The sequence below is a fragment of the Scardinius erythrophthalmus genome, assembly GCF_964197995.2.
Source record: "Scardinius erythrophthalmus genome assembly, chromosome: 21".
Classification (NCBI taxonomy): domain Eukaryota; kingdom Metazoa; phylum Chordata; class Actinopteri; order Cypriniformes; family Leuciscidae; genus Scardinius; species Scardinius erythrophthalmus.
In genome coordinates, this window is record NC_138241.1 from 13,184,276 (window position 1) to 13,207,623 (window position 23,348).

Here is a 23,348-nt window from a genome sequence, read left to right on the forward strand (position 1 = left end):
GAAGCCATTACAGTCGAGCGCCTGCTCCCCTCCTCACAAACAAATGAACTGCTGGAACCACACAGGAATAGGATTAGTTCAGCAAGTCTGGCAGTGATTATTTTTAGTATTTATTTCATTTTTTTTATTATATTTTATAGGGCTGCCCTCGACTAAAGATTTTTCTAGTCGACTAGTAGTCGTTCATTTAGCCATTAGACGACTAATCGCGCGTTTATATTAATAAGCCATGAATTATAATAATGCGCCTTTTAATTGCCTATATAAAATACATATAGCCTAATCAGCGCACTGATTCAAACATAAAGCTTGCCACGGCGCACCGGCAAATGTAATGATTATGAATGTGTCGTGATAAAAACAGAATGAGACCGTCTAAACGTTTTAATAATTTATTGGTCATGTTTTCTGTGTTTTCGGCTGCAGAGATTAAGTCAACGATGCTGATTCATCATCTCCGTAGTTGTGGACGCGCCTATATGCACGTTTCATATGGATTACATAATCGGAGAATTTTTATGTTCATTCAAATGTAAAATAGATATATTTTTGTAGATATATTTATCATGTCTTTGAGGCAAGAACGAAATGACAGAAAGCGCCATTATTTTACAAAAACGCAACAGGTTTTTTTTTTTCTGCGACTAAACGAGTAATACAATTTGACTATTAGGGGGCAACCTTAATATTTAAATTTTTTTTTTTTTATGTAAAGGCGAATTATATTCATTCTAGAGGTTTTAAAGGGATGGTTCACCCAAAAATGAATTTTTAAAATAAAAGTAGCCTACTTTATTTAACTATTACTTACTTTTTATTTTATTTTTTATTTTTATTTTAAATGATAATAATACATAATTTTCCATTTTTAACATTCATATTGTATGTACCATACAAAAATTTGGGATCAGTAAGATTTTTTAAATGTTTTTGAAAGAAGTCTCTTATGCGGCTGCATCTGTTTGATCAAAAATACAGTGTTAACAGTAATATTGGGACATATTTTTTTGTGATTTAAATGTTTAAATATAGATTTAAAAAATGTATTTAGTCCTGTGAAGGCAAAGCTGAATTTTCAGCATCATTACTCCAGTCTTCAGTGTCACATGACCCTTCAGAAATCATTCTAATATGCTGATTTTCTGCTCAAGAAACATTTATTATAATTTTCAATGTTGAAAACAGTTGCTTTTTTGTGGAAACCATGATCTTTTTTTCAGGCTTCCTTGTTGAATAGAAAGTTCAAAATAACAGCATTTATTTGAAATAGAAATCTTTGATTACATTACAAATAAATCACTAAATAAGTGTTAATTTCGTTACAAAAAACTTACTGACCCCAAACTTTTGAATGGTACATTTATTTTTATTTTATTTTATTTTATTTTATTTTATTTTATTTTATTTTATTTTATTTTATTTTATTTTATTTTATTTTATTTTATTTTATTTTATTATTTTTACTTTATACTGTATGGAATAAAAATCCATGATCATGAACGCATGTCTCTGTTTTCAGGCCACTGATCCTGATGCCGGGCTCAACGGTCAGGTCCGATACCGGCTGCTCAACTTTGTGTCTCTGTTCACCATAAACGCCACGGGCAGCATCTTCACAGCTGTCCCGTTGGACAGAGAGACTCGCAGCCGGTACGATCTGATCGTGGAGGCGTCAGATGGGGCGGTTGACCCCCGCAGGGCCACCATCACACTGCTGGTGGAGGTGATAGACATCAATGACAACAGCCCAGTGTTTTCCCAGCCCACCTACACCGTCAACGTCCCAGAGAACACCCCGGCTGGAACGGTCATCCTGAGACTCAGTGTAAGTGTTCTGCTCACGTTATGATTGACTCATCCATAGCTCAGTAGTCCCGTTGTGTAGTTCTCTCATATCTAAAACTGCATGATTTGATGTTGATGAGTTGCTCACTCATAAACTGTTGAGAAAGTTAAAGGTGCACTGTGACATTTCTACGCCACCAGTCAGCCTCTGTTTGACCAGGCATCTCTATCCTGACTTTTAGAAAGGAAGGAAAAACAGATTGTCTGTAGGTGTGTGTTTATTTATGTGTCTGTCTATCTGTGTTGTGTCTGCTGGCCTGACAGTAACTGGCTGATTATGTGTGCTTAGTTTCCCCTGAGATTGTGGGAAAAAGCGTCTCTGCATTTCCCTGTTTATTCCTGACGGGCTGCATATTTAACTAGATAAATATTGACAGGCTTGACAGACCCAGTGTGAAAAGCAGGAGATGCTGTCTTGTGGTAAATGTGCCTCTAAACGATCACGCTCTTGGGAGTTTTAGCAAAACGCCAACGTAACAACACAATCACCAATGAATTTTAAATAAACTAGAGACTAAAATGAGCAAAAAGTGTCAGTGACAAACTCACTAACTGCTATGCCACTTTAATGTGTACAACTCTCTTATTCTGATATCATCTACAGTCCAACTTTAAAAAACTCCAGTCAATCGTTGCCTACACCCTGTTGACTTCAATGGGGCAAGTTTTAAACCAGCTTTTAGCCTCTTAACATCCTTGATGTGTCATTACAAGTGCACAGCCATGTGAGTGATTCCTGCAGAGTGAACACGTGGTGAATCTGACTGCAGTAGATGTGAAAGATATGAATAAAAGTGATGTTAATTCAGCCAGCGCACATACCTGTATTTACTTCCCGTTTTCGGTCGAAGTCCACAGTAGTCGATTGTCGAGTTCACGCGCGTGATCATAGGTAACTAAACCTATGCATATAACCTATATATATATATATTAGGGCTGTCAAAGTTAGCGCATTAATGACGCGTTAACGCAAAATCATATTAACGGCACTAGTTAATTTTTTTAACGTGCGATTAACGCAGCGCGTATTTTCTGTTTGAACCGTGGCCCAACCCCTAGTTGGAGAAATGGAGATACACAGTGTTGCTAACTTAGCGACATTGCAGACCCATTTAGCGATTTTTTCCCCTTTAACAAAGTGCCCAAACCTTATTTAGTTTCTGAGAATCTATCGGTACCGCCGGTACTGCTCTCCCAGCACGCGCACACACCTCTCGCTCTCTCTCTCTCGCTCGCTCGCTCTCTCTCTCTCTCTCTCTCTCTCTCTCTCTCTCTCTCTCTCTCTCTCTCTCTCTGCGTCTCGCTCGGAGGAGCAGCGCTTTAACTCAGTTAAGCACAGATATTATGTTGCTTCTCTATTTTTACAAGTATAGCCGAAATCAGAGCACAGATATTGTCTTTATCTTATGTGAATTTGATTTCACCAGACGACGGCTCGATTATCAGAATTTTTGTGCAGATTAACGTCTTGGAAGGGAGAGCTGGTTATGTCTTAATGGGTCGCGTTTCAGTCACCATTTCAAATTCATTCCGTTGTTTGACAACAGAAACAGTAAAATATACCAATGAAAAACGTTTTATTGAGAATTTAGCTTCATCAAAATGGGCACAGAGAGAGACAAACTACAATGTAATAGGCTAATAAATAATAAATGTACATTTAGTATTTTCAGAAGAGCTGCCCTGTCATGCAAAAATCTAAACATGTTTGTGTTAGTAAATTGCTCAGTGCAAAGAAAGAGAAGTAATGGGAACCTGGTATTTCTTTGTTCTTTCTACATGTGTCTAATAGACATGAACAAGTTCTTTGAAAAACATCTGTGACCTTTGAAACATGTCTCGTCCTTATGCTCTATATTGACTATGGTTTCAATAATAAACATACATTTGCATAAAGCATCTATATTTATCCATGCCCACGTTGATTAGAGTATTACAAACTTGAAAAGTATTAATTTAAGGTACATTTAGAACAATAAAAAAAATGTGCGATTAAATGCGATTAATCGTGAGTTAACTCGTGACAATATGCGATTAATCGCGATTAAAAAATTTAATCGATTGACAGCCCTAATATATATATTAAAAAGTAAATCTCTAAATTAAAAATTACATTAGATAGCAGATTCTTGATTCTGTAATTGTATTACATATGTTTACAAATTGTTTGAAAAAATATGAATAAAAAGGAATGAATAACACATTCATGCAGGCTATAAATACGCATTTCAGAATATCTGACAACTGTATTCGACTAAGGGTAAGGTTACACGACAACGATGTGCTAAAAAACTTTGAAACCCGTTTTCAAAAGTTTGCGTTTTAAGGCCCCCAAGTCTGCAATTTCTTTGTTAAATAAAAAGTTTATTAGATATTCAATGCATATTTGCTGAATGCAGACGATAAATGAGAAAGTATAATAGTGTTTGCCTTTCTGTCAAACATAATTCAATTAAATTCAATTCACATTTATTTGTATTGTGCTTTTCACAATACATATCGTTTCAAAGCAGCTTTACAGAAAATGCACGTGTCTGTCTACATTACAATTTAGAGTGATCTGTTATCAGAGGTGACTTTCTAAGTTATGTATTTCAGAAATGTACTGTTCAAATCACACAGTTTGCTAAAAATGTATTAATTTGCTGGTAAAACAATGAGCTCATTGATGTTTTTATCATCAATAAAGTTGTGAACATAATCATAATGATTATGAATATGATATAGAAAATATAATTTGTTCACTAGAAATTTAATGAGAGGCGTTTGTAAACCGTGTTTTCCGCCAAAATAAAAGCTTGATGCAGTTTGCGTCAAAATAAAAGATCATGTGCTTATCTCTTTCAAGTATAGAAATTGGTACAACACTAATTATGAAAGTGTCCTTTATTGTTTAGTGCATTTGTTTTACAAAATATGGCTATTACTGTCATTGGATTAATATTATAACTATTATTATGTAGTAGGTGTAATGTAAATAGGCACTGTAACTAAAAGAGGTTTGAATTTTTCTTTGTTTAATTTGCACACTGAATATGGGTTGGAGCTTTTAATTTTGAACTCTCAAAGTGCACCAGATTGATGAATTTAACATTAAAATGCACAAAATTGCCCCCGAACCCCCCTAGAAGGACTGAGGTCCCACCACCATAGTTTTAACAAAAATCCTGTAAGAAACACTGGTATTGCTATGCCAATGCAGCTTATAGCCTGTTTCAGGATTCACCACTGTGTAGTATAGTTCAACTGTATTAATAAATGTCAAATTTTTACTTATTTCATCTGTTAACTCTCAATCGTTCCTATACTCACTCATTACATGGCATAAGTGGTTTTAATGAATAGGAGTTGGTATGCATATAATTAAGGGCGTGCAAAGATGGGTGGTGTTTATGATCATATAATGGGCCGGTCTGGGCCAAAATGCCCGGGCCGTTTTTTTGTCCCAGTCCAGCCCTTGTGTTGGGGCATCCAAAGTCTTCATAAGAGGCTAGATCCAAACTGGAACTGACGTACTCTCTAGTGACCTCTGGATGAGCATCCCGAGATAAAACAGAAAAGCAAATGAAGAGTAATTACCGTAGAAGCTGTTCATAACATTAAGCAAAGATAATCATGTGCATTTGATCTGATTAAACTGGAGTACAAGGTTATGAGATGCATTATGTGAATCCTTGAAGAGATGCGTCTTTAATCTAGATTTAAACTGGGAGAGTGAGTCTGAGCCCCGAACATGATCAGGAAGGCTATTCCAGAGTTTAGGAGCCAAATGTGAAAACACTCTCCCTCCTTTAGTGGACTCAGATATCCTGGGTACAACCAAGAGTGCAGAGTTTTGTGACTTTATAGAGCGTGATGGATTGTCAGGCGATAGAAGATTGGTTAAATACGCAGGAGCTTAACCGTTTAGGGTCTTATAGGTCAGTAGCAATACTCTGTAATTGATACAGAACTTAACAGATAAAAGATGATAAATAATATAAAAGCAAATGCTATACTTTTTCATAGACAGTTTATTGTCTTTGTTTAACAGTTATATTTAGTAATGTATTAGACAAAACTGTTAACTAATGAATACGGAGAATAAGAGGGTTGTGTGCTCAGGCATCATCGTGTTCTTAACGCCGTCAAAATAAAATCTGGCTAAATCGATGCTATATCTGGCCGCATTTGCATTCATATACTGCGGAAAAACAATATGCATTCACATTCACAGTAGTATCAGCTGGCACAATTGAAAAGTGAATTCCCCTCTTGGATTCAGACCGAAGGAGAAATAAGGTTGTGAATGTGTGCGTAGTCGGTGGTTGAGGGGCAAATGAGTGACACTGTTTGAAGACGGTGATCTTGCTGCTGTATTTTTATCTCAGTGTGTCTGACACCTTCGGGTCCCTGCAGCGCCGGCTGGTGTCAGAGCGCTGTGGGTCCTGGTGACAGGATCTGGTCCGGGGCTGATCAACTAATCAGATTCCCTGTGCTGCTTCTCTCTAGGGCTCCCAAGCTTTATTTATATACTTCTGAAACCTTTGAGATCAGTGTAGAATTTAAATCCTTGTGCCTTCCGCATCAAAGAAAGACACCTGAAAGGTTCCCCCACCCACAGAGAGACAGAGCGTCTCACCTCTCCTTCTCCTCTCTCTGTCAGCTTTCACTCCTAATCAGCTTCAGATGCACACACATGTGGAACACAGCTATGGGTCTATATGTGCTTAGCATGCGCAGTGGCGCTATAAAATATTTGGACACCTGAGGCACATTAGAAAATGTATAAATGTCATTGCATTATATAGCAAGTGGCATTTATTTTAAAGAAGGGTAGCTCAAACACACTTTTCAAGAAACACATTCCACACATTGATGTTGAAAATAAGACAAACTAAAAAAACAACAACAAAAAAACATATTTTGAAAAATGTGTAGGAAAATAAAAGTATGTTTAGTTTGGATATTCTGTCATCTAATACTGTAACATTCATACATTTGTATATCCTGTAAATTCCAGTGAGAACCTTTGCTTCTCTTCTGCTATCCTATATATGGTTTGTTGAACTGACTAATGCTTTTTAATTTTTATTAATACGTGTTCTTGGTCTGATTGTTCACAATTCACCGGTGCACATTATTGCGAATAGTTATCTTTTATTAATGATTTTTTTTTATTATTATTTTATTGTCAAGACTTAAATTGCAATAAACAAATTAAGATGAACAACGTATCCTGCGGAAGAACTAATCAGTGAAAATGTTTTTAGTTAAGGGATTCAGAATATTTGGTCACTGGGATGAAGCAACTTCCCATCACTATCACTAATGCCTGTTTTTGCTAATCCAGTCAAATTAATTACAATGATTTACAAATTACAAATCCCTCTTACTGCTTTATCCCATCTCCTCCAACCACCTGCCTCTATTCTGGTATTTTAACAGCAACATTTCACAATCCAATAAATTCCCAAGTCCCACTTTACTTTGTATCTAGTTGAATATTCAGTTCCACACAAAGCCTGATTACAAAATTAAAATGAGTTATGAACAGAATTTCATGCTGATCATGAGACCGCTGTTTTAATATTTCTCAGGTGATCTGATCAAGCCATTGATCCAATTACTTGCAGATGGATAAAATCAAGTCTAAACCAAATTTTTTTTAAATATATGATTTATTGTTTCACATAAATTTGTGGAATTAGGAAAGTAAAATGGATTGTGAATGCCAGTTCTTATTTACTTTATTAAAAAGGTGTAGGGTCTGAAAGACAATAATTTTGAAGAATGTTTTTGCTGGGTTTTTTTCTTTTTTTTTTCTTCTATACATTGGAAGTCAATGGGGTCCAAAACAAAATTAGAGCCTACTGACTTTTTCATTGCATGGATATGAAAATATCATCTTTTGTATTCAACAGAAGAAAGTAAGTAAGTCATACAGAATTGGCGCAACATGGGGATGAGTAAATTATGAGAAAATTTTCATATTTGGGTGATCTGTCCCTTTAAGGAATTTGTTTGTCTACTTTATTCCTACCGTACCTGGCAAAATGTGGGATCATTAATTCTCTCTTTTTAACCTTTATTCTCTCTGTTCTCGTTCCTCTGTGTCTCTCAGGCGGTGGATGCTGATCTCGTCTCTAACGTGACCTACAGAATAAAAACAGAAGCGGCTCGGCAGCTCTTCGCCGTGAACCGTCTGACCGGCGCCGTATCAGTCCTGCAGGCGCTAGACTTTGAGGACTTGGCAGCAGGAAACAGCACCTACACGTTTGAAGTGGAGGCGTTAGATCACGGAGGAGTCCTCCCTCCTGGAACGGCTACAGTCATCGTTAGAATCACGGTAAGGCCGCTAAGAGTTTTATCACGGCAGTCTCAATAGCAGCATGAGAAACTCTGCTGGAACTCTGAAAGTTCAGCAGGTTCCAGATGGAGATGGTTTGAACTTTGGGAGGGTGGAAGTAAATTCTCATCAGGTCTAGTGGCGGTGATTGGATTAGAACTTTCAAAGCTCGTCCATACTGTCTACATGCTAATGCTCCTCCCAGAAGCTCCGTTGACTCTGTTCCAGGAATGCCTACAAAAGATTTGATCTCTAAATTCAATTAGTCTTGAAAAAGAAACCCCTATGTTGGCAGGATTTTTGGGCGTTGTTTACTGGATCCTCGCCTGCGTTTTCCTACTTTCTTGTTTTGATATTTCTGGTTGACGGTGACTGGAGTGACAGACAAAGCTCTGCGCAGGTTCTGATGCTAGCCTGGCACAGCTATTCCAGGCCTGAATGACTCATTAGCTTTGTGACTGCAATTATGTGAGGATTTTAACGGGAGCACTCTCCAGCGCCTCCGAAGATTAGCCGGGGGATCAGAACAGAAGGATTAGCCTCCTCCAGTTTACAGCAGCTGGAGTGAGTTTGAGTGTGTGATGAAAACTTGTTGAACTTCATGTAAAATCTTAAATTTTTAATTATGTAAATCTGATGGAAATGTTTCGGTTTTCAGTAGCGATGTATACATTAGTTAAGCCAAAAGCTAACCCTAACTTACGATGAACGATACAATTACAGCATGCATGTAGGAGTTTTGGTCAGTCTTTACTACTTAAACTACATTTTTAAGATTTATTATTGTGGACGTTAACTATATAAGTTAGCATTGTGAGCAAACAATATGTAATGTTATATTAATGTTAATTTATATGATTAATGTGGACCACTTAACACACTTATATATTTTAAATGTATAAATTAAAAAAAATATTATAATACTTAGGGCCAGATTTACTAAACAGGGCAAATTAGCATGAGAACGCAATTCCAAAATAGTGTCTTTAGTAAATCCTGACTGTAGTTTTTTTAATGCCAAAAGAGGGTTTGCGCTGGCGCAAGCTGCTTATAAATCTGGCCCTTAATATCCCACAGTGCACACCTTTCCTGGTTTTGGCCAGAGAGAGCGACTGACCCAAAGCTGCAAATGGCTCATTAAGTCAGTTTTGCTTCCTTTGATCACTCCAGCCTGTGCATGCTTTACTGTGGGAAGTTCAGAGCAAATACATGCAAATGAGCTTCAAAAGATGTCATTTAACAAATTTAGGATGTGCTTCCTTTGTGTTAATTGTAATTTAGGGGATTGTAATTTAGCGATTTGGTGTGTAAATATTTATTATTACAATTTTTGGAAGCAATTAATTATTTATAATTTATATGTCATAATCAATAATATTTTCGCCTTTATTTGTATATTTTCAGTATTCAATTTTAAAGGAACACTATGTAACTCAAATAAAATAATTGAAATAATGAGTCAATACATCATCAATCCTTATATTTAAATGTATAATTATATTTAATTATATTTTAGCTTATTTCAATCAACAATTTACTGTATATATTATTTTTATATATATATATTGATATATATATATTGATATTGTCACATCCACCATCTGTCTTCCTCATCTGTCTTTGCACTACACTCTCCCCAGAATCCTCCTTGGCGCACACCTGCATTCACTCTCCTCTAAGTCATTATCATCATCACCTGTACCTCGTCATCTCACCCCTTTATATTCAGCACTCAACCTTCAGTCATCATCTGGTCTCGTCTATACGTCAATACATGTCTATTCATGACACACAGACTCTCTACTTCACCTACCTGTATACTTACCGTCGATCCCGATCTTCTTCAGCCTGTCTTCAGTTCATCTTCAGAGAATCTTCATCATCTGAATCTGCAAGAGAATGAGAGACTTTATCATTCAGTAAAGCTTCATCCAATTATCTACTTCCTGTTTACTCACCTTTCACGCTGTGTCCAATCCATTCTGCTATTAAAATATCAAACTCACCATCTTGCCTGCTTCGTTTGTACGAAACCTGACAGAAGACCAGATCAAGATGCAGAATCCTTCGGATTCCAGGATGAGTCAGCTTTCATTATTCTACGCAGCCCCGTTCATCATCCAGTTGGTTCCTGCCGAGCCGGCATTCCAGTTCGGGTCCGGAACGCCACCATCTCCAGCCATCTTCACCACGTCACCCATCATCATCTGGAAGTCAGCCGAGCCTGCACTTCACGTCAGTCCAGCCGAGCCCACACTTCACGCCAGAGCTGCCGAGACCGTCGTGCCCGCCGCCCCTGAGACTGTGAGCGTCATGCCCGCCGCGCCTGTGACTGACAGCGTCGTGCCCGCCAAGCCTATGTCCGAGGTTGATGACTTCAGCGATCTTCCTCCTCTCATCGGCCCTGACGACCCAGAGCCGTTCGCCTGCCCGCCAGAGTCTGTGAGCGTCGTTCTCCCCGAGCCAGAGCCAGAGTTTTCAAAGCCTTCTTCATCGCTGGTCCTGTCCAGCTCAGAGCCCTCTTCGCCGCTGGTCCTGTCCAGCTCAGAGCCCTCTTCGCCGCTGGTCCTGTCCAGCTCAAAACCCTCTTCGCCGCTGGTCCTGTCCAGCTCAGAGCCCTCTTCGCCGCTGGTCCTGCCCAGCTCAGAGCCCTCTTCGCCGCTGGTCCTGCCCAGCTAAGAGCCCTCTTCGCCGCTGGTCCTGCCCAGCTCAGAGCCCTCTTCGCCGCTGTTCCTGTCCAGCCCAGAGCCGCCTTCGCCCCCACTCCCCCCCCGTCTCATCCAGCCTTGAACCAGAGCCTGATAATTTCACCAAGAAAATTTTGGGGGGAGGGGGGGGCTATAAGTCCTCTGGGGGGACCGTGGAGGCCTCACCGACACTGCCGTCCTGGCCACCCGAAGGATCCTCTCCGCCATGGCCGCCCAAAGGGTCCCCTCCACCATGGCCACCCGAAGGGTCCTCTCCGCCATGGCCACCTCCTCAGCCTACTCCGCCATGGCCACCTCCTCAGCCTACTCCGCCATGGCCACCTCCTCAGCCTACTCCGCCATGGCCCCCTGACCAGTCTGCTCCGCCATGGCCGTCTGGACCATCCTGGAGTTCGTCCATCTACACCGGTCCACCTCCCCATCACGGACTCCAGGATGCCCCCCCCCCCCCCCCTCCTGTGTTCTGCTGCCTTCGGCGCGGGTCGCGCCTTGCGGGAGGGGGGAGTAATGTCACATCCACCGTCTGTCTTCCTCATCTGTCTTTGCACTACACTCCCCAGAATCCTCCTTGGCGCACACCTGCATTCACTCTCCTCTAAGTCATTATCATCATCACCTGTACCTCGTCATCTCACCCCTTTATATTCAGCACTCAACCTTCAGTCATCATCTGGTCTCGTCTATACGTCAATACATGTCTATTCATGACACACAGACTCTCTACTTCACCTACCTGCATACTTACCGTCGATCCCAATCTTCTTCAGCCTGTCTTCAGTTCATCTTCAGAGAATCTTCATCATCTGCATCTGCAAGAGAATGAGAGACTTTGTTATCATTCAGTTAAGCTTCATCCAATTATCTACTTCCTGTTTACTCACCTTTCACGCTGTGTCCGATCCATTCTGCTATTAAAATATCAAACTCACCATCTTGCCTGCTTCGTTTGTACGAAACCTGAGTGATATATAGTGTATATATATATATATATATATATATCATTTAAATACAAATAATAATTTAAAATAAATTGGAAAACTTATTGTTCATTGTTAGTTCATGATAAATACAATTTATACAATTAATGTTGGGTTACTCAAGAAGAAAATGTTTTAAAAGCTTATATTTATTATAATTTATTATATTTTTACGTTCAAAAGTGCATGACCTTCCATGGCTTATTATTACAATAGTTTGCTTATATTATTAGACAACTTTTGAGATCAAATAATATGCATTTTGACCTAACAATTGAAGGAAGTGATTGACAGCATGTGGTTTATAGACTTAAGGTTGAAATCTGCCCAGAATATTTATTTAGGATTGTTTCTCATATTACAGTGTGCTTTTATAGATCATGCATGGCGACTTGCTTCTTATAAAATCGAATTTTAACCCCCGGAGATTTTCATGGTCTTTGCATCAAGTGTTTTGTTATGGTGTGAAAAACAAAGCGTTGAATTGTAGTTGTGCTGCTGCTATCCTCAGATGTGCCTTGAATCTTGAGATGTTTACCTTCAACTTTGTACCTTCAACTTTATCTTCAAAGTTTGCATCCTGTTAGTTTTGCTGCAGTGGAGATGGTGTAACAAATTGTAATGATGCTTGAGCTGAGGTGAAGGCAATATTATTAATGTCAGGGTAGAGTCATCATAGCTGGGCTTATGGGAGATTTTGAAGCACTTTCAGGGACATTTATATATATATATTTTTTCCTGACTATCAGGGAAAGTGTGGCTGTGTGTATGGGCACGTCCATCCGTGGTCAAGACCCCAAAGAACATTCAGAAAGGGTCACTTGACCCCTCTGAAGAGTTTCAGGGTTATTTCGATCGTGTGTGTGTCTGCAGCCCTCATCCCCCTCGACTCTGAGAGAAGAGTGGCTCGCTGCATATAGATCCCTATCACTTCTGCTGTAGTTTCAGCCCCCTGAGCTCATGCTGGGGCGAAAGGTCAGGTTGTATCGATGGGCTTTTCAGGTGGGCAACTTCCAATGATGAGATGCTGAATATAACAGAAGCTTCTCCCTGCAGCATACTGCTGAAATTTCATGTCTCATACCCCTTTTCCACATACATGATTTTGTTGCGGGTTCCTGGCCTGTATCCATGTCGCAGCCTGTGTTCTCGAACCATTCCACTCATTTTCACTGCAGAAAAGGGGGTTCAGAGCTAAGAAGATCGGTTCAACACTGGCCGCAAGCTTGCTCGCACTGTTTGATTTTAGCCTGGTTATAGCGAGGTAAACAGCACGTAGCAGCATTATTTCACCATTCGTTCCTCAAGTGTGTGGAAGCAGGTGGCCGGTTCACAACAGGCTCTGTCTCCAGAACGCGAACGATTCTTGTGGAAAAGGGGTATTAGAGGTTCCAAAATAGTTAGCTGCCTTACTTCCTGCACACAACCATACACACTACAGGTCACAAGTTTGGAATAATTGCAATAAAGTAATAATTACAAGTGTCTGATGCCATTTATTTGGTAAAAAAAAAAAAAAAGGAATATTGTATACAAAAATAATAAACAGCAATATTGTGAAATTATTACATTTTAAAATAACTGTTTTATAGCAATCAAATGCTGATTTCGTAATCAGTTATGATCATTTTTTATCTTAATATTTTGTATAAACCATGGTACATTTTTTTTAGGATTCTTTGAACAGAAAGGTCAAAAGAACAACATTTATTTGAGATAAATATTTTGAAACATTATAAATATCTTAACTGTCACTTTAATGCATTGTTGGTGATTTTATTTTTAATGATTATTTTATACCCCGAAATTTTGAATGGTAGCCTAATGTATCACAGTTTCCACAAAAACAATTTTTTTTCAACATTGATAATAATAAGAAATGTTATTTTTTTGTTTGTTTGTTTAGCAGCAAATCAGCATATTAGAATGACATGTGACACTTAAGAGTAATGGTGCTTAAAATTCAGCTTTTCCATCACAGGAATGAAGTGCATTTTAAAATGTCATTTTAAATTCTAATAATATTTCACAATTACTGTTTTTACTGCAATTTTGAGCAAATAAATGCAGCCTTGGTTAGCATAAAATACTTGTTAAAAAACACACATTTAAAATACAACTTGAAAAAATGCAACTTAAATGGACAAACCAGAATACATGAAACCGTGAGGTTGGAACCTATTTTTGAGGGGGTGGGGGATTATATTATGGCAAAAAAGGAAATGTGTTTAATTGTGCTCAATAAGACAATACATATTAAAAAAGTAATATTTAGATTTAATTTTGACTTTAAAACACCTTGAAAGACAATGTAAAGTGCTATTTTACAGTAGTAGTGGAAAGCAATGAAAGACATCAGCATCCATAAACTGATTAATACTCCATTTATTATTGTGTCACTTCTCACTAAAGGGACGACAGCAAGCAGAACAGAATCACTTTGCCAGCGGGCCCTGCTTACCTCAGCCCTGCTTTAATGGGTGTTGTTAATACATATTTTATCCATGTCTCTCTCTCCCTGTTCTTTTCAGGATATGAATGATTTCTCCCCGGTCTTCAGACAGGCTCTTTATAAAGGGCTGGTGGCTCCAAACGCAGAGAAGGGGACAGTCATCACAACTGTGTTTGCAGAGGATCAGGATCCTCCAGTAAGTACACAAAGTCATGAACTACAGTTTCACTCTGACTCATCCTCAAATGACAAACCTTGACAGTAACCAATTTGTTGGTGCAGACCTGCCAATTTTGGAGGTTCAGTGATTCATTTCTGTCATATATTTTGTACTTAATTGTTTACACGATTTCGAATAAACCCTGGAATATAACGGGTTCAGTGAGGATTTGTTCCTTTGAACCTTCTATTCATCAAAAAAATCCTGAAAAAAATGTGTCACAGCTGCTCAATTATGGCAAAAATCATAATCACGATTATTTTGGTCAGTATTGTAATCATGATTATTTAATTCAGTGGCCCATATGACCAAAACAAAACTAAATTCTGAAGGATCATGTGGCACTGAAGACTGGAGTAATGATGCTGAAAATTCAGCTTTGCATCAGAGGAATAAATGACATATTAAAATATATTCAAATTGAAAACAGTTATTTTCTATTTAAAGGTACAGTATAGCGGAGGATCTTTCCGAATTTTAGATAAGACCCGCCCTCTCCACTTTTTGAAAAGTTTGATTGATTCACCAGAATGATTGACAATTAGGAGGACCAATAGTATAGGCTATCCACCCGGAAGTAAAAAATCCTCCGCTATACCTTTAAATTGAAAATAACTGACCCCAAACTTTTGTATGGTTTATACAATATGAATGTTAAAAAGGAAAATTATTATTCATATTTTTTAATGGAACAAAAAAACCTACTAAAATAAAAAGAAAGTCATATTTAAATAAAGTACAAAAGTTGGTCTTATGTTAAATTTTTAATCCAAATAAGATTACAAATTTTAATCCAAATTAATTAGATTGTTTGTTTTTTGTTCAACAAACAGTCATTTTAAATGTATTCCAATGTAAATACTGGCAAATCGTGGCCCTGGCAACGTCAAGTGTGTTCCAAATGACTAAAAGTTTGAGATAAGACTAGACAGTTCATTTATTATTTGAGTGCATGATTTCATCCCTGGACTCTGTAAACTCATTTGGATTTCTTCATCTGAAGTATTCATAGTGTTGTACTCTGTATGGGAGATTAGACTCCCGCTAGTGTACCTATTTACATGTCCCTCGGTTAACATGTTAGTCTGCTGTTGTGGATAATCGGTTTGTTCGGCGCTGTCACTCTCTTTCTGCATCTTTATTTGATTGATCTGACAAAGCCGTTTTACGTTTGCCATCTGGAGACCGGCCTCTCTTTCTCGCATGCTAGACGACTCAGAAATGAAATTACACGCAACGACACAGAGATTTTGACACTGCAGTGAATCCGTATATAATTTCTTGTGCTTTCATCAGAGAGTAAAAACATATATTGGGTTTTAGAATGCAGCCCAGCATGCCTCTACAACTTTTACAGCTGGAGGGAAACGCAAGGCCATTACAGTATAGCAAAGACACACATCTCTTATTGCCTTATAAATTACATAAACAAGGTTATTCGCTGCCTGAGGTTTGGTTTATTCAGAGTGGCAGTGTACGCCAGGGGCTGGAGATGCGCTGAATGCCTGTAAATGTTTATCATCCACAGACTGTAAAACAGAAAGATGTTTTGTGGGTTTCTGCATCTCTATATGCTGTGTGAGGATGTGTCGTTAGCAGACTTTATAGGCTGTCAGTAACTCTGGACCACAATGACATCTAAGTTTCAAAGACTTCTGAATGTAGTTAGTGTATAAACGTATTTTTAAAGTGCGTTGATTTGTCTTTTACAACTGCCAAACTTCACAAACAACTGTAGGCGACTTTTACAGCCTCACTTTTTTGCCACGGTCAATTTTGTTCCCATCACTTTCCTCTAAGGGAAACAGCAGGGGTGCCTGTAATACAGACAAATTGTTTTCAATGTGTGTTCAGGAATGGCCTTGTCATTAGTGGGTGTTAAAATGAACTGAGATGTTGCTTTTGAAATTTGTAGCTTTTAATGTTTCGCTGCGTGGTCGTTGCAGTTGTCACTGAATTTGAGCTATGATTGGTGCTGCTTACGGTACATTCAAGGGAACAGCAGGGGTGCTGGAACCACTTTTTAGCCCACGTCTTGTTCAACTAAACATTGACTGATTAAAATATGGTTTTAAATGGGTTCATAAAATTGTATATTCCACATAGGAATGGCTTAAATATACACTATACACTGTAAGCCCAAATAATTTGGTTAAACTAAAAAAAAATAAAAATAGGTACTCAGTTACATAAATACAATTTAAATTGAAACATTTAACATATACCTTTTCTCAAACTAAGCTCATGCTCCATTCGTCACCATGATGGCAACCCTACAAAAAATCAACATAAAAGAAACTCTTCTAAACTTGCAAAACCCTAACTCACTTAACATTTAACCTTGAACCAAAAACATCATATAACACTTCATTTTAGCATTTACTCTCACTTTTGAGTGTCATGACAAAGCATGCTGGGAAATAGATATTTAAGTTTGTCTAATTAAGAGAAAAAGTTCATAAAACAAACCAATGAAACAATTTAGATTACTTAAAATGCGTCAGTTTTGTGAACTCAAAAGAAAAAGAAAGTTCAGAATACTAATACAAGTTCATTTGAGTTGGTTACTCAAACCAATGAATTAATTTGAGCTTTGGGGATTACAGTGTAGTTTTCAAAAGTCTGGGGTCTGTAAGATCAAAACTACAGTAAAAACAGTGAAGTATTTAAAATAAATAGTAATCAAGAGTATTTTAATTTTACAATTTACTATAGATGTTGTCTATTTACATACATATATAGTTCAGTCATAAAATTCTAGAGGCCCCAGGCTGATAGGTCCTTTACATGCGATCTGCAAGCAATCACATCATTACCGCACACTCTGCTTATCCTGCAGTCAATTATAATGCTTACTCAACATTTAAATAGTCTGGTTCATTGTTTGCGAAACTGGACGATTCTTGACAGCAGGTGAGATTGGACAGTGAAGGGTGTTTTAAGATGACTCTAAATACCCCTGTACAAGCAGGACCCTGTGTACTCACGTCACCGTAGAGGACAAGAGTGTGTCAGAGAGAGGTGTGTGTTGCTGGGATTCTCTGACATGGAGCTTAACCTTCAAGACAGACACAACGCTGCCTGTGGTTTTTAGTTGGGTTTTTATTGTATTCTTTTTTTTATTTTGAGTTCAAGGATGCTGACAATGGCAAGAGACAAGATAGTCTGTGTCAGGCTAAGAGTTAAAAGAATGAGTCATCCAAAAATGAAAATTTGAAATGTATTTTTAATAATGGAATCCTGGTAAATTACAGTAAAATTACAAGAACAACTTTTCGGATAAATGCACAAATGTGCTTTTCACACAAGCATCAGCGTTCCATCTTTTACCAGTAAGATACCATTCACACATCATCAGTACCAAAATACAGGTATACTCTGTGATGTCAATCATCGGAAATGAGTGGTAATGACTGAAATAACGTTGAGGCGTTTTCTTCATCCGCCTGGATGAGTAGAAGCACTTTAGTTTCTTTTAGTTTTGTTTTTTTGTTTGTTTTTTTACTTCTGAGTGATAGGCGTAAGGGAATGATCAGAGAGAATGCGTTTTTGCTCTTGAAAACGTGCTTTACATTTCAAGTTTGAATTTAATATAGCTTCCAAAATATGTTACTTCACACTGGAATTCCTTATTGTTGAGCCCCGAGCATGCTCATATTTTATTCTCGCAAGCTTACACGTCTGCTGAACACAGCCAAGGTTTACGGAAGAGTCTAAGCGGACATTATATGTGTTTATTGTGCGCGCGTGTGTGTGTGTGTGTGTGTGTGTGGCAAGTGCGTTTTTGTTTTGATGTCTGGGAAGAACTTTTTTTTTTATGACCCTGGATGCCCCACTGAAATACCAGATTCATCATTCCTGTTGTGTTGTGAATCACCATGGAGACATGGAGCAGTTCAATTTCTGTCTCTCTCAGGCATGACTGGAATTAAAGTCAGATAATTCTCACTTTTAAAATCCCCTTCCTCAAACAGCCTTGATAGGAAAAGTGTGTAGCAGAACAAAGACAGGAAGTGATCGTTCCTCATTAGGGTCCTGCTCAAACTCTGATTACAGTACGAGCACAGCTACATTTCCAGACAGCGCCGGTGAATGAGATAATGACAAGGTATTTATATGCACGGCTGCAAAGGTCACTGGGTAATGAAAGCTCCTCCTTTGCCTTTATGCAAGTTGAACCTCATGTCCTGAGTGGCGACTTCCTTTTATTTGAAAAGATTTAAAGTGATGAGTAATGGACTTCTATCCTTGAAGTGTCACTACAGAGCAGAAGAACCAGCAGCCATTAATCACACCGCCACAGCATGAATATAACAACCAGGCAGAAACTTAATGTGTCCCACTAATGTGACTGACTCACATTTGAGTGTTGACAGTGACACCCGCTGAAAAGGACTCATGAATGTCATATCTTAAACAGTTAACTGATTTGATCCCATAATAGCAGGAATAAGACCTGTCTAATTTCATGGCCTAACCCAGAGGGAAAGCTTAATTTTTTTTTTTCTTTTGGATTACAGTATTTAGGTTTTTATATACAGTATATATATACACACACCTAAAGGATTATTAGGTACACCTGTTCAATTTCTCATTAATGCAATTATCTAATCAACCAATCACATGGCAGTTGCTTCAATGCATTTAGGGGTGTGGTCCTGGTCAAGACAATCTCCTGAACTCCAAACTGAATGTCAGAATGGGAAAGAAAGGTGATTTAAGCAATTTTGAGTGTGGCATGGTTGTTGGTGCCAGATGGGCCGGTCTGAGTATTTCACAGTCTGCTCAGTTACTGGGATTTTCACGCACAACCATTTCTAGGGTTTACAAAGAATGGTGTGAAAAGGGAAAAACATCCAGTATGCGGCAGTCCTGTGGGCGAAAATGCCTTGTTGATACTAGAGGTCAGAGGAGAATGGGCCGACTGATTCAAGCTGATAGAAGAGCAACTTTGACTGAAATAACCACTCGTTACAACCGAGGTATGCAGCAAAGCATTTGTGAAGCCACAACACGCACAACCTTGAGGTGGATGGGCTACAACAGCAGAAGACCCCACCGGGTACCACTCATCTCCACTACAAATAGGAAAAAGAGGCTACAATTTGCACAAGCTCACCAAAGTTGGACAGTTGAAGACTGGAAAAATGTTGCCTGGTCTGATGAGTCTCGATTTCTGTTGAGACATTCAGATGGTAGAGTCAGAATTTGGCGTAAACAGAATGAGAACATGGATCCATTATGCCTTGTTACCACTGTGCAGGCTGGTGGTGGTGGTGTAATGGCGTGGGGGATGTTTTCTTGGCATACTTTAGGCCCCTTAGTGCCAATTGGGCATCGTTTAAATGCCACGGCCTACCTGAGCATTGTTTCTGACCATGTCTATCCCTTTATGACCACCATGTACCCATCCTCTGATGGCTACTTCCAGCAGGATAATGCACCATGTCACAAAGCTCGAATCATTTTTAATTGGTTTCTTGAACATGACAATTAGTTCACTGTACTAAAATGCCCCCCACAGTCACCAGATCTCAACCCAATAGAGCATCTTTGGGATGTGGTGGAACGGGAGCTCCGTACCCTGGATGTGCATCCCACAAATCTCCATCAAATGCAAGATGCTATCCTATCAATATGGGCCAACATTTCTGAAGAATGCTTTCAGCACCTTGTTGAATCAATGCCACGTAGAATTAAGGCAGTTCTGAAGGTGAAAGGAGGTCAAACACAGTATTAGTATGGTGTTCCTAATAATCCTTTAGGTGAGTGTGTGTATATATGTGTGTATATATATATATATATATATATATATATATATATATATATATATATATATATATATCACACTGTATAGTTAAACACTCACTGTAAGCAGAAATCCAAAACCACAGAAGTTGTATTTAAATTCACAAACAGAAGACACGAGTATCGATGGAGAAATAACAGAACTACAAAGCTTACACAAGACTAAGGGTATGTTTACATGACAACTATATGCTTAAAACTGAGAAGTTTTTCCTTTGAGTTTTCCACGTACAGACGACACCATTGTCAAAACGATCCCCATTCACACGGATCTGCTAAAATGACTAAAAACCCTTTATTCTAATTCTGCTGCCTGGCCATTAGATGGCGATCTAATGACTGAACACTATAGACTGAACACGTAATACGCATGTGCATGACGTCATCATCTTCAGAGATTCGCGTTTTCGTTGATTACACGGAGGCCGTTTTCAAAAACTTGCACTTTATATCTCGTTCTTTAAGTTTGCGTTTTCAGGCACCCAAAATGCTGTTGTCGTGTCGACGAACGGCCAAAACTCGTAAGTTTTACGTTTTTAGTTGAAAATGGTGTTGTGTAAACAACAGCTCCTAATACCAGAACAAAGAACTAACGCAAACTGAGGGCGTATATACACAGCAGACATAGAGAGAAGCTAAAAAGACACACACAAACAGAACAAAAGACAAACTCAAAACGTGACAATATATGCATATATATATGTGTGTGTGTGTGTGTGTGTGTGTGTGTGTGTGTGTGTGTGTGTGTGTGTGTGTAATTTTATCTAATTAATTACATGATATTTTGTTTAATCAATACAATTAACTGCATATCTGATATGCATCTCATATATCAATACTTGTGAGAAATTAAAGATCAAGATTATGTATTTTATTGTGCCACAGCACAGCAACAATGAATAGACAAAAAAAAAACACACATCTGCACTATTTGTTTAATATTAATACAATTATCTATTTTCTAATTCATTTTTAATTAAATAATTGATGCCACTAGTGTCTCAAGCCATGATGTCAAATTAAAAACTGTTGGACCAGCTCTCAGAGCTTAATATCATGCCTTAATATTTTTGCAAATTCATCAGTCAACAGGATTGCTGTGTATTTTCTCCTTAAAACTTCAGTGAACTAAAGACTCAAAGACACGGTTTGGATCAGATAGTCTGAGCTGGTGTGATTGAGTGGACTAATTTGCATATTCATGAGAGTGTTTATGCTAAATTAAGCAAGGGTGTAGAGTTACATTCAAACTATTTTAAAGCAGCACTAGGTAACTTTTCAACCTTCATAAAATATTTCCAAGTCTCTTGTGATGGTACATCGACTTACAGTAGGTTGAATGACATGTCTGCCATAGCCTGACGGGGTCTGTATCGTTTTTAATCGTACTTTTAAACTTCGGGTTTCGGGTAGTAACCCGCTAACAAAAAGAACTACAAAATTTGACTGCTTTACGGCATATAGCCTACGTCACTTCCACCACCACCCCCACTTCCTTAAATTCGGACGCCTCAAGCTATAATGCAAATCGATTTGTAAAATTTGCAGATTCATCTATGGTAGCTTGATATTATAATATTGACGATATATGGTTATTATCTACCACTCAAACATTGCATTGAAGTATCATATAGATTCAGTAAAACGGTAACCAATAGACTAGGCTACTATAATGATGCTGGCTTGTAAACGTGAGCATCGCGATCATTTGGCGTTAAAAAAAAAAAAAAACACATGAAATTATATTCATATGACATGCTGAAATATATGCCACTGTACCTGGGATGAAGACATTTCACACACGATGCAAGCAGAACACCTGCATGTGAACTCCTCCTACAGTGTTCAGGGCTATCATGGTTGTCAACAAATGCACGTGCATGTAGGATGACAGAGTTTACGACAGTAGTAGAGAACAATACTGTTTCCCAACTGTAGGGGGACACAGAGAGCAAAAGTTACCTAGTGTTACTTTAAGGCATGATGACATTATTTTCTCATGGGGGAGGGGATGACGTTTAAATATGTAATTTTGATTTATCGAAGATGAGTTTTAGGGGATAAAAGTATTGACTGCAAGGGGGCGTTAATGTTAGTTGTTAATGCTAGATGTACTGTAATTATTGATAGTTAATGGGACCTTATTGAAAAGTGTAACCAAGATAATATATCATGACTATAAGCATGAAGTCATTTTAGCAGTGATTTTTAAAATTGATTGTTTTGTTTTTTGTTTTGTTTTTTCTCTCGGTGTCCAGGAATTGGGTAATGCATGGGCGTTTAACTTCTCTAGTACATTCATTATAGCATATTTTGTCTGCATTTGATGTTCTTATTTGATATCATGGCTGGATTTTACAGATGAAAACCGGGACGGCACCGAGTGATACAGTAATGTCAGGTCATCGGATTTAACTTTACTTTCCCTAAACGTAGTGGTGTGATCGTCTTAACAGAGATTAAGGTGGTCAGCTGAGGTAAATCTGTCTGTTTTACTCTTCCTGTTCATGCCGTCTGCCGTCAAGCAGACTACAGTGCTGTTTATTCTCATGACCTGCCACAGAAGCTGTTAAATTATGCATTTCTTCGTTAAATAATGCTTTGAAAACATGGGGGGTGCTAAAGACATATGACACAAATAATAAGCTATAGAAAAATTGTGACATGGACTTGACTAGAAAAGACTAGAAACGAATTTCTTGGCTGTTATTGATGTAAATGCGATGTTGTTTGTCTCTTTCTCCTGCAGTATAAATGACTTTGTATGTTTACCACAGCACAAAGCATCAAACATTTATGATTCAGCCAGACGGAAGAGCTGTAAAGTATCAGTAGAATGAGGTGCGGCAGACAGAGCTCTCTGTAGCTCTACAAAACATGATGCCCGAGAGACCTTTGAGGAAGCTCAAACCTGCTATTCAAAGAGGAGTCAATGCTTTAAAGAGATAGTTCACCCAAAAATATCAATTCTGTCATTATTTATTCACCCTCATGTCATTCTAAACCCGTA

At 38.3% G+C, this 23,348-nt stretch overlaps 1 protein-coding gene across 1 annotated transcript in view; it reads left to right on the forward strand.

Moving 5' to 3' along the window:
* pcdh15a (protocadherin-related 15a) overlaps positions 1 to 23,348 on the forward strand; it is a gene marked incomplete at both ends in the record, with an annotated part of 242,137 nt that overhangs the window by 129,755 nt on the left and 89,034 nt on the right. Inside the window, 3 exons of the mRNA XM_081351594.1 lie at positions 1,520 to 1,825; positions 7,949 to 8,173; positions 14,390 to 14,506. Of these exons, the coding sequence (XP_081207720.1) occupies positions 1,520 to 1,825; positions 7,949 to 8,173; positions 14,390 to 14,506 (648 nt within the window). The remainder of the gene's footprint in view (positions 1 to 1,519; positions 1,826 to 7,948; positions 8,174 to 14,389; positions 14,507 to 23,348) is intronic.